The 12,096-nt window shown below is 41.9% G+C and overlaps 1 protein-coding gene across 1 annotated transcript in view; it reads right to left on the bottom strand.

Annotated features, from left to right (window-relative positions):
- LOC143362439 (uncharacterized) overlaps positions 1-12,096 on the bottom strand; it is a 114,204-nt gene that overhangs the window by 5,812 nt on the left and 96,296 nt on the right. The window contains exons 3-7 of the mRNA XM_076802609.1: positions 11,844-12,011; positions 8,048-8,267; positions 2,423-2,506; positions 1,274-1,407; positions 588-724 (exon numbers count right to left, since the gene is read on the bottom strand). Of these exons, the coding sequence (XP_076658724.1) occupies positions 588-724; positions 1,274-1,407; positions 2,423-2,506; positions 8,048-8,267; positions 11,844-12,011 (743 nt within the window). The remainder of the gene's footprint in view (positions 1-587; positions 725-1,273; positions 1,408-2,422; positions 2,507-8,047; positions 8,268-11,843; positions 12,012-12,096) is intronic.

Here is a 12,096-nt window from a genome sequence, read left to right as displayed (position 1 = left end):
AAAATATTTTTTTTACATTATAACATTAATAAATGGTACCTTAAATTTTAAATCAATTTACGCATTACATTTAAAAAAAGAATTCTTGAAAAACAGGCCATTCACACAAGGTTCTCCCCTTAACGTTTAAGTGTTTCACACTTAAGTATTTTTAACATTGCGAAATAAAATTGCTTCTCATTATCAGTTCGCTAAAAACCGACATCAAACGAACCATTGTCCTTTTGAAGTTCAATTTGAAGATGCACTGTAGAATCGATGGCTTGTGAATAGATTTGAGAATTAAAGGAGAATTAAGAAATTCTTTCTCCTTAGGAACACGAAGAGCGCACACAATGTTCCGACATAACGCATGGATAGGACGGAAAGGGTTAATAAATCAAGGATCATCACGATCATCGCGGATCGTTTCCGTTCTCCGTCGAGTTTCACGCCGTCATTATTCGTAGGTCTCCATTTTAATTCCGCGGAAGTTCGAACGGTTTTTTCATCGACGAAACGAACGAAAGTGAATTCGCAGTCTGTCGGCGCGCGTTGGCAGCCGATTTGCCGGGGAAATTCGCGTGTAAACCGATTTGCACACTTACTCGACGTCGAGGAATGGGAATGTGACGGTCTTCCAGAAGTCGTAGCCGTATTCGCAAGTCACTTTGAAGTGCTCGTCGAACTCCTCCTCGATCAGCGGGTTGTACTGCACCGTGACCGTGTTCCACATCAGGTTTTTCTGAAACGTTTTGCGAGAGTCGTAAATCCCGTCTCGCCAGAAAGAAAACGAGAGAGAGAGAGAGAGAGCCGAGTAAGAGAAACAAAGGGAAAGAAAAATAATAAGAAATCCCGCGCGCTATTAAAACAGACAAGTCTCGGGGCCGGCTAATCGCGTTTCACGGGCAAACAAACACGTCTCGGTGCGCCGCGCGATAAATTACGGGAAGGTTCGCGGCCGCGCGCGTTTAATAAATCGTATAAGCAGAACGTAACAGAATTATTAACATGGGGGCCTCTCCTTTATGATTCGAGCCGACCGTGCCTCGGAGATTCGCGTGTTCTATTAATACGTCCCAAGCCTCTAGACATCCAGCCGATCGTTAAACGTCCAGGTCGGGAGATCGCGAAATAAGAGCTTCGGATGATCAGAGCAGGGTGAGATAGTGACGGTGGTGGATGGTAGATAATTTTTCCCGCGGGACGTTAATCATTATTATTCCTTGTCAAACGACCGACTCACGCTGCGATCCTAACGAACCGAGAGGAGACTATATTCGGTTTTACGTACTGTGGGATTCTTTCTGCTGTCCTGATGATGAGTGTTCTCGCCGAGGGTGCCGCACCGATTCAGTTGAATGTAGAACTCGTAGTAATCGCGGCCCGTCCCGTTAACGTACATGCAGTCCGGGTCGTAGGAGTAGCCTGCAATTAGAATCGATCGGTTCATAATGCTCCGATATTCCGCGATGTCCTCCAAATGTCCCTAATAACGACACGCTTAAGTTAAAGGACATGACGGTTCGCGTTGGTCCAGGACATCAGCTTCTAGAAACACGCAATTCAATCAGTCGCTTAGGTTGTAGTCCCCAATCTACGGGGACAGTGCAACATTATTTTGTGGCCTGGACACAAGAGAAATTTCATTGACAATTGACGAGACATGTTCATTTTCATCTTTATGCGAAACAGAAATTTTCTACATCCATTGCAAGCGGCAGAAGTGAAATAAAAAATTCGTTTTCAATTTTAATCTCTTCCTACAGTGAAAATGGCGTAAAAGAGTTCTTAGATTTATCATCATTCGGTTCTTCATCATTTCGTACGTCAGCGACTTTTGTCATAGATGCACGAAAGCCGCGCTGGTGATCGGTAGACGGATCTTAATGCAAAACAAGAATGTTCTGTATGAAATAGAGAACTTGTTTTTACTTTTAATCTCTTTCTACCCTCTTTCACTGAATTTCGTGACCCGTAAGAAAGATCTGAAATAGAGCAGAGACATTCAGAACCAGGGAAGATTGGTTCGGCTATAAATGACGCGCAGAGGAAAATACAGGCACAACGTACGATGGTCAACAAGGACGCGCTATTTCCAGGCGCATCGCGTGCGCCACGCGTTCAAACCGCTTTCAAAATAACGGAAGCGCACCGTCCGACCGTTCTGGCGTGGCTGGTTCGCGAAAAAAAAAGGAAAATTCGCCGGTCGAACGATGACTCGCCACGATAATTCCTGCCATTAGCTCGTCACCGCCGGCATCAATCGGGCCGTGAGCCTCGCGAGGATAATTACGATATACTGCCACGGTGTGGCGTGGTGTGGCACGGCGCGGTCGCGAAGGGTTCAGGACGTGATACGAACGGACGGTTTCGATTGGCTTCTTTCGCGTCACGTCCGTGATCCTAGATCATTTCGCGAGTCTTCTCGAAAACCCCTTACCTGCAGAGTACAGCAGACCGGTGAACGAACCGTTGAAGCCGATCCGGATCTTCATGTAGTCGTCCTGGCACTCTGCCTCGATGTCTGAAACAGTATTAAAATTCCTCAGATCAGAGCCCCGTCCAAAATTGGGTCGTTCGACGCCTGAACATAGCGATCACTAAAAATTGTTTGCATCCATTACAAGAAACAGGATATGTGCTTGGTAATTTCTCATGGTCGGTTTCAGTTATGGTAGGATTGGTGTTACTACAAAATGACGACTTCCAATTTTGTTGAAGTACCCCACCCCTGGTAGTAAATATTCCATCAAAATCGTGGTTGTTGAACATATCATTTGGGCGCATATTAAATATGAAAAATAGTAGCTGATATAGGAATAGTAATAGCGGATGAAAGAGCTAGAGTATGGTTTAAGTATGCTGCAGCATGGAGAATCTTAGTTATTCGACTTAACCCTTTGCACTCGAAGCTATTTTAATTCCAAAACGAAACATTTCTTCCGACCTAGAATATTTCTCTTCTATATATATTTTTTCATGTTAGACATACGAAAATTGTGCAATTTACTCGTACAACACTGGCATGTTAAGTAATTTATTAAATACTAACAAATTGAATAATGTAAAAAATATTTTGAATAATGATACAGAAATTTTTAGTGGCGCCTTACAATCGCCATTCGAGTACTAAGGGTTAATAGAGGGATTACTGGTATTCTGATAGTAGAACTATTTAATTACAATGTTAGAATAATTCCCCAGTGGATTGATCTCCACCGGGTGAACAATTTATTTACCACTGTGGATTGCAAACAGATTGGAGAATAGTTGAGTCAGTGGTCTTATGTCGAAATGTTGAGAAAAGTCGAGCAACTTCATAAAATTTAGAAAACGTATTGTAGACAATTTTTAACCCTTTGCACTCGACTGGTGACTCTGAAGCACCACTAGAAATTGTTGTGGCATTATTTCAAAGATATTACAAAAAATATTACAATGTATTTGTTACATCACAAAATTTGTATTCAACAGATTACTAAACATTTAGACATTATACGTGGAAATCGGATCAGTTTCGTATCAATAAAATGAAAATATTCCAAGACGGAAGAAAAATTTAGTTTTAGAATGAAAATAGCGCCGAGTGCAAAGGGTTAATATTAGATTATTAAAGTTCTACTGTATTTGGCTCTCGTTGCTTGGAGAAAATTTTGCGTAAAGCTGAACAGTCTCGCTGTGGACTGTAGATAGAGTGTGTAGAAGGTTTGAGTAGGTGGTCCGGTGTCGAAATCGTTCGGAAAAGTCGAGCATCCGGCGGAAAGGTTCGGAAAGCGGCGGAAAAGCCGGTCGCCGATGACGAGTGAAAGTGAGCCGGACAGTAGAAGAAGAAGCAGAAGAAGAAGAAGAAGATGAAGGCCCGGTATAGGCGCTCTTCGTGGTAAGGCAGCCGTTTCCATCGCGAAGCGACGTAATCCAGGCGGGAGTGTGGAAGATGGACGGCGGAAGATGCAGGCTGTAGATAGTCACAGTCGGTGGTACGGGCCGATGATACAACTTTTGAGCGCTCTCTGCGCCGTCGATGCTGCCGCGCTGACTCGGACTTGTCCGGTGCACACGCGTTGCACACGTTGCAGGGACCAGGTATGCACGCGCGCTGATTAGAATTGCGGATACGTGCTTTGTGTTCATCGGCCGGCAAAACGTCCGAGCGTAAACAATGGAGGCGGTTGCGCAACAAAGACATACTCGCTCGAGTACGCGCCGTAGACTGTTTCGGAGATCTCGGCCGTTCTTTGCTTTGAGAGAGATTGCCACCGTTTCTGGGACGCTGCCGAGAGGATTTTCTATTGCTATACGCTGCAGAGTAGTATAGGTTGCATTACTTTAGCAGTCGCGCTTTGTCTAGCTTTCAACAGTTGTGTTTAATTATATTTTAGACGAACGAATCCTTGTTTAATCTTAAGGAAATATTTTTTCAGATTAATACGTGAACTTTTACGTTATTATTATACCAAATTTGATGAAGAAATCCAAGGTGTTCAGTTTTCACTTCATTAAATAAATTACTTTGATTTTACGGAATTTTTAACGCCGCCGAAGAGCACGCGGATGATTAATTTTGGACTGCAGAGTCACTCTCTGTGATTCTAAAGTTACAGTGTCCAAGGATTTCGCGAAAAAAGAAACAATCATGCGAAGAAAACGCGAAACGAGAAGAAGTATTCAGTTATCAGAAGCCTAGCATCGGAGCACACCAGGAGGTTGCGCCAGCTTTTATGAGCTCGTCCTCGGCCTGCTGTCCAAAAGATTCGCCCGTGTCCGTGTTCACCGATGATGAATTCCTCGGGGGCCGCGTTCGTATCTCGAATGAAGTCGTAAAACCCATCTCTGCGGGAAACGCAAGGCCACCCGCGGTATCGTCAATTACGCGAAAGAAGGCCCATTAGGTTTAATGTATCCTCGTCTGGACGCGCGATTCTACGACCTCGGGCACCGACTTCATTTCGCTTCTTCTTCTACATCTCTTCATCATCATCAACATCCCTCTAGTCCACCGCGTCCACCACCCACGGAATCCTTTTTTCGTTTTCTAAGCAACAAACGAAGTCCTTCGAGATCGAAACGAAGACACTCGATCGGAAAACTAGACTTGCGGTTTTCACGAAGGTATGGTGAAAATCAAATGCGGAACAGTGAATGGATTTGAGGACTATAAAAATACTGTTGTATTGTTTCCGACCCATTGGAATCATCTAAGTAATTAGAATTACTATGTATGCTCTTGTGTCGTAAAATGTTTACTTTGAAAGTATGATCTCAGAGCCGATTCAAAATACAGATGTCTGTAAATATTCTAAACAATTTTCTATGCTCACATTTTTCTGCCTGAGCAATTATCTATGCGTTTGTCCCCTTTTCTAATTTGATTATGCGCGTGCACGTTTCTACGGAATTTTCGCTCGGGTTCTTCGTCCGGTTCCTATCGGGTGCCATGATCGCCGAGAATACGAGAGCACGCGAACGATTAGCCAAATGACTGTTTAACGACGGAGCCTCTGCTTCTGTGAGAATCGTATCAAAGGAAAAATCGGATTGGCTGCCGGGTAATCGCGTCTCGATGGCCCGCATCAATCTGTATTTATTCGTTCCGTTTCATCTGCCGCAATTTTCCGACTGACAGACCGTAATGGGATTTAAATGGGAGTCCGCGGCGATTCCGCGGGACCGTTTACATTCTTTGTTCCGTCGAACGCCGCCTCCTCTTTTCATAAGTGCAGCCGGGTTGCAAGCAGGGCTACCATTTCCTCGGTACCTGAGTATCCATCAATGCTTCACACCTTGATATTAACTCTAACGCGTTGTGTACATCGTTAAAGATCCTTCCACCGACTCGCTTAAACGACGTGGAAGGTCGTACACGTCCTCTATCACGGACAGTTTCTTACTGTTACCTGATGGCAAGAGCCAATGGCCGTCGAGCTGGAAATGGCACTTCAACCCTTTAGACCCCGCGGCCGTTTTTTTCCGGTACGTGAGAAACAAGTCAACTTCATGCTCCTGTTTCTCAGTGATCATGCGACCGATTGAATTCAAATTTCGTGTACTTTTCCTACTAAAGGTGAGTCATATTTTAGCAGAAGAATTTGTTGAAACGAGGACTATAGCCAAATTGACAGCATCATCGAGGTTGAAGGTAAGAATGCGAAAGCTGGAAATAGTACTTTCACCGTTTAGTGAGTTCATGCTTTTTTTCTCGGTAATCATTTGACCAACCGAATTAAAATTTTGAGTACCTTTTAGACAAAGGTTTTTTTTTGAAATTCAGAACAGCCCACACATTGATAATACTTTGATTGTATAAATTTTTCTATTCGGTATTTCGTGATTCTCTTTGGCTAAAATGCTTATCTACCAAATACTAAATGCTCTAAAAATTTGAAGTCGATAGCTATAATAGATTATGAGAAAAAGGAACAGGAATTTGGGTTATTATCCATGCATCCGAAAAATGTCCACTATTTTTCCGGTAAAATGAAAAGATTGCTTTCTAAAAAATTTGTAAATGAAGAATGATTCATTTTGAGTGTGTTTAACCAATTAGACTGTACCGTATACTTGCAATCTCATAGAAATTATGATTCGATGACTCTAGAAAATTCTCAAAAACTATTGGAACGTGCACCATTAAGTTTCCGTACTTCTCGATCATGTTCTATTCCAATACAACTGCAGTTGGGCAGTTCAGTGTCGAGCAACAAATTCCAAGGCTCGATTCAGCGAGAAAAAGTCAACAGTAACCAGGTAATTTGAGGAATTGCAGGCAAGGGTCATCATCGTGAAGAGGCAGGATTCGATCTAGGCGTGATCCAGGGGATAATAGCGATCGAACGCTCGAAGAGGAGTGGACGTCCAAGGAGAGGACGAAGAGGACGTAACGTCGAAGGTGTACTCTCGATGTCAGGAGTGCCGTACGACTCTCCAACACCGTTTTAATTGCGTCCACTCTAACGGTAGCTCTACTCGCCATCGCGTTCTGGATCCCGGAGTGTCGGGACCACGACGAGACCAGCGACGCTCGAATCGATTCCCCTGGATCGAACGATCCGACTCGATCGTTTCTTCGCGATCGACGGTCCTGTGTTCGATCGATCGACACGCACAGAAATAGTAATAATCACGTGTACGTGTCTAGACTACGGATTTTATGCATTTATGACAAAAATGGGTAGGTAGAATGTCAAGCAGGAAAACATTACAGGAGTGGCATCACTGTACTATGTTCAATCTTTTAAAATCATTGAAGAAAAAAGGGTGTTTTTATTTGTCTTCTATGTTTGTAATTGAAGCTGACAATTTTTATATTTTGCAGGAAGATCTCCAATGTATTGATATCGGTCTGATTGGCGAGAGCTGGATATTTAAAATTCTGGATTTTCCATTTAGAAATATTATCGTTTAATCTTAAAAGACGAAACATTCATCTTTATCAACATCATTTTAAAAAGTGGCGAAAATAGAGGACAGAGAATTTGTATGTATGGAAGCTTGAAGATTTGAAAATGTTGGAAAGTTTAAAGGTTTCCAACTTCAAAAACTGTATGTTTGAAAGATTGAAAAATCGAAAGGTTTAAAAACTTTGTAATCGAAAGATTGAAGAAATGAAAGATTTAAAAATTATGAAGTAGGGAGATTGAAAAGTTAAAAAATTGTGAAGTATGAAAGTTTAAAAAAATTAAAAGATTGAAGATTATAAAATTTAAAAATACAAATATTTCAATATTTTAAAATTTGAATATTTTAAAATCTGAATATTTGAATATTTTGAAATTTAAATATTTGAAAACTTCAATATTTGAATATTAGAAAATTTCAATATTTGAATATTTGAATATTTGAAAATTTCAATATTTGAATATTTGAATATTTGAAAATTTCAATATTTGAAAATCTGAATATTTGAAAATTTCGATACTTAAAAATTTGAAATTTCGATAACCTAAAAGCGTAAATAAATTTGAGTGCTCGAAAGTGGGAGAGTGAGTCTTTAAAATTGAAATATCTAGAAAAATGGAAGGTTTGAGAGTTGCATAGCGCCCAATTAATTAGCAAATACTGGACTTACGTTGCACACGCGTCGTGTTAGGTCTGTACCTCCTGTGCTCACGGTCCCAGGGCTCGGGATGCCTTTTCCACTCTTCATCGCCGACCACGCCTGTCCCACCTCCTCCAGCAAGACCTTGCAAGCCCTGAAGTGTCTGAAGTGCTTGAAGGTTCGGGCTAAGAGGTCGTCCTTTCAACGAGGGAACCGGTACGTACGCCCCACCCTCTCCAACATAAACCACCTACACACAAATTACAGCTCAAGTTAACAATAACATCCTGCCTCTACACTAATTCAACTACGCCTTCAACCAATACTATATTTTCATTCCTTCCTCCTCCCTCTAATTAACCGTCATTATCCCAAACCCTGCAGCGCTGACCATTAACACGTTTACTACCAACATGATCATCACTTTCTCTCGCTTCGCATATAGAAAATCAAATTAAGATCGCGCGCGTTGTTATTTAACCATTAATCGGCCCGACTATTTACGACGTACCCTAATGCCGTTCTTTCGATAGTAACATTTCTGTAGTAACGTTGAATTATTTTATATGTTCATCTTCGACCCAGGAGTTAGGGAAATTATGAAATTCACTTTAACAAGTTAATATTAACCAATTAAGCAAATTATCTATTTTTCAATTCTTTGGCAAAAGAAAAGTTTTAGTCGGCAGAGAATATTCTATAACATCCATACATCACACTACACATCCACAAAGTTGTACAATTTTCTAAATTTCCAGTTTGCATATCTTTCCTCGAATCTACGGTAAGTAGATACAGCTAGCCACGCACTGACAAGCAGTAGCCTACCACATGGATCAACGTACTAAGCCTCAAGGATTAAATCTTATTAACGCAAGGCTATGGGAACTGACAAAATGACGGCTCAAATATCTTTCATTCACGATTATTGAGATACTAAAGACGCACCCAGTTATTCAACAAATTTATTTCCTTAAGTAGGGTGTCCCAGTATCGGTGGTACAACCGAGAAGGGGATCATTCTACATGAAAAAACAAATCGAAAATAAAGAAGAAGATCGGTTGGGTTCGCGTGCTTTAGTATATGCAGGAAGTAGAATTGGATGGTCATGATCAGACGCGTCAGACGATTCCTATCGAATAACATGCGTTTTCGCTGCATTCTTAAACTCGATTTTCTCAGAAACAAAGCTTCGGGTGAACAAATTTTATTCTATATTTTCGACTTATTTTCTCATGTAGAATCATCCCTTACTCGGTTGTACCACCGATGCTGGGACACCCTCTATATTATTAAGAAAATGGTTGAAAATTTGGATAGACGCATTTTTGTTATTTCCATGAAGTAAAGTAGCCACATTTAGTGTTCTGTAAACCTAGTGTTAATTAAACCTTAATTACTGAAAATCCCCCATAAGATTCCAGTTAATCCGACCACCATGTTGTCGACCGTCTTTGCCGACTCGTTCCCGGCTGTCACGTTCCGGTGTGCTTTCTATTTCCTCGAAATTATCGCTTTTCACGGATTCCGCGTTTGAGGAATCCGCGGAATTCGATCGCGCAAACGTCGCGCCGCGGAACGACGCTTCGCAAGCGTTTATGGGCCACTGGAGCAGTTAGAGGATCATTCTTTCGCCGTATCCGTTCCGTCTCCCCGCTTTACGAGCCGCCAGCTGACGCACCGCCTGTTTAGAGGTTTTCTTTTCAGCCACAACACCGAGATAAAAATGCGCGGTGCCAGTACCGGGGAATAGGATTCGGCTCGGCCAATCAACGGTTTCCGCGAAACCGGATCATTTTCCCGTCCCTCTTAACCGCTTTTAGGGGCCATCAAGATTATCCTTGACTATCCCGCGCCGGGCGAGATGCACTTGGATCCGAATGCAAGCGGGTTGCACTTCGCCAAGCTCATTGCGTATATACTCGTCTCAGTATAGCCGACCGCTTCGGGTTCCCAGAGTTGAGTCATAATCATTTGCAATCGCTATTGCAAGCGCGCGTGCGCTTCCTTCTCGCGCTAAATGAAGATATACAGGCTGATCTTCAATTTGTCAGTGTTTATTTAAACGCGAACGATTCGCTTCTTTGACTTTCTGTATCGAAGAGTTGATACAGCAAGATGTATGGTACAATTTATTTCAATCCGTTCACAAATGTAAATTCTCCGTCAAGGAGTCTCTAATTAATTTGAAGTAAGACAAGAAGAAGAGATAAATATTATGATTTTGAGCACGAAAGACTTGTTTAAGACTTGCTTTTCATCTAGCCTCAGCTAACTTAACGACAAGAATTATTCAAACGAATGTTCATCGAGAAAGGACATTAAACTGAGACAGGTTTTTGAGTTAGGCTTTGCAGGATCGTTCGAAGATGCAGAAAAATGCATAACACGTCAACGAGCATGGTGCGCACAGGTACTCATTATGGTACCACGGTTCTGTCATGTTTCCCCCGGGTTTCAATGGACGAAACTTTAGCTCTAACGCTTGTTGTCATCGTCTAAAACCGCCACGCGTCATTTTAAACGGGAACCGACGTCCGCGGATGGCCTGTTCTTCTTCGTACGATCATTCTCTCCCGTCCGTATAACCCGTTGCCTTTGGTCTCCCGAGTCTGAACATGACACGCGCGCTCATGCGATGATTAACGGTCGCCCGGTTAGGGTGTCGAAAGTCATTAGTACGGCTACGATCGGTCGGACAAGCTGGGTGAATGTACCTATCCTGTCGCCGACGTTGCTGTCTGTCGGACTTGTCCCTGACCTACACCTGCTTTCCGACTGAAACTGGTTTAATTCGATCCAATTTGCGAGCCGCTTATGTCACTTCGAGGAATGCTGCTTTCCTGCTGGATAACTCTTACGAAATTCGTACCAGAAAGAACCTGCATGATCCTACAAAAATGCTGAATACCAAAATCAATATGATCATAATTACACTGTGGATCTGTGTGCAAAATAGAAATTGTCAGGAAGGGCCAAATGAAAATTGTCCTTATCAATTTTGAGAAACAAGAACAAATTGAGAATTGTCTGTATCGATTCTGGCAAACAAGAACCAAATAAAAATTGGTCTGTATCAGTTGTAACAAACAAGAACCAAATAAAAATTGCATTCCTTCTTTAACAATTTCAATAAAATGAAGGTAATATTCCTACATCCTTGAATTCTTTCAATCTTGTTACTGTTTTAAATTAAAGTTGTATAAGGATACTCAACATAGCAGTCTTCATGACTGTGGATTTTATTTCAAGAATTTATAGTTATTTATAGTATATAGAGAATGTCTAACATTCGATATATTATGATATTTCGATAGACTTTAAATTATACTATTAAATTGATCAGGCTTTCTGTAGAACAGTTGCAAATAAATTACAGTACGATGTTACTTTATGAAAGATGGTTTACAGTCTTGTACAATTTTTATTTAATGTTACATCTTGTCGGCAATTAATATCGTGTCATTCTCGAAGGCTTCGATTTCCCGCGGCCATTAATAATAATTATCAATAATTTCCGGCTAATCGTCCGATAATTAAGCATCGCTGACCAATCGGACGTAGCGCAGACGGCCGATCTATAGCCTCCCCGATCTTTCATTTTTCCACATCAGGCGAATAATCGATGATGCATCGGTTACGCGAAACGGCTGCAGGAAATCATTATTTTTACCCCCGACGTCGGGATCTTTCAACTCTATCGAAGGAAGTCTGACAGCGGTTCTAACAATAGGTGTAACATGAGTAACGGCCGTTCAAAGAGGAGTTTGATTGCTTATAGGTGTTGCAACAACGATTCCGATCGCGAACGATGATGATACTTACAGCGTCGTGATCGCTGGCCTCGTGCGTTAACGCCTCTCTGGTCTCGTTGTGTAGCGAGTCATCGTCTTCGGGGCCGGATCCACTTCCGGCCCAATAGTCTTCGGTTGCTTCCTCTAGCACCGAGTCCTCGGCGTTGCCCTCACCCTCTGCGTTTTCATGATTCGCCGCCTTTAAATGTATAAGATCATTTAACATCGTTTCGATACTCGAAAGATATCCTTATCAAACTGTTTTGGTATGTTATCATTTGTTT

The sequence above is a fragment of the Halictus rubicundus genome, chromosome 17, assembly GCF_050948215.1.
Source record: "Halictus rubicundus isolate RS-2024b chromosome 17, iyHalRubi1_principal, whole genome shotgun sequence".
Lineage (NCBI taxonomy): Eukaryota > Metazoa > Arthropoda > Insecta > Hymenoptera > Halictidae > Halictus > Halictus rubicundus.
The sequence above is the reverse complement of the archived record's forward strand: the minus strand, read 5'-3'. Positions and strand labels throughout refer to the sequence as shown.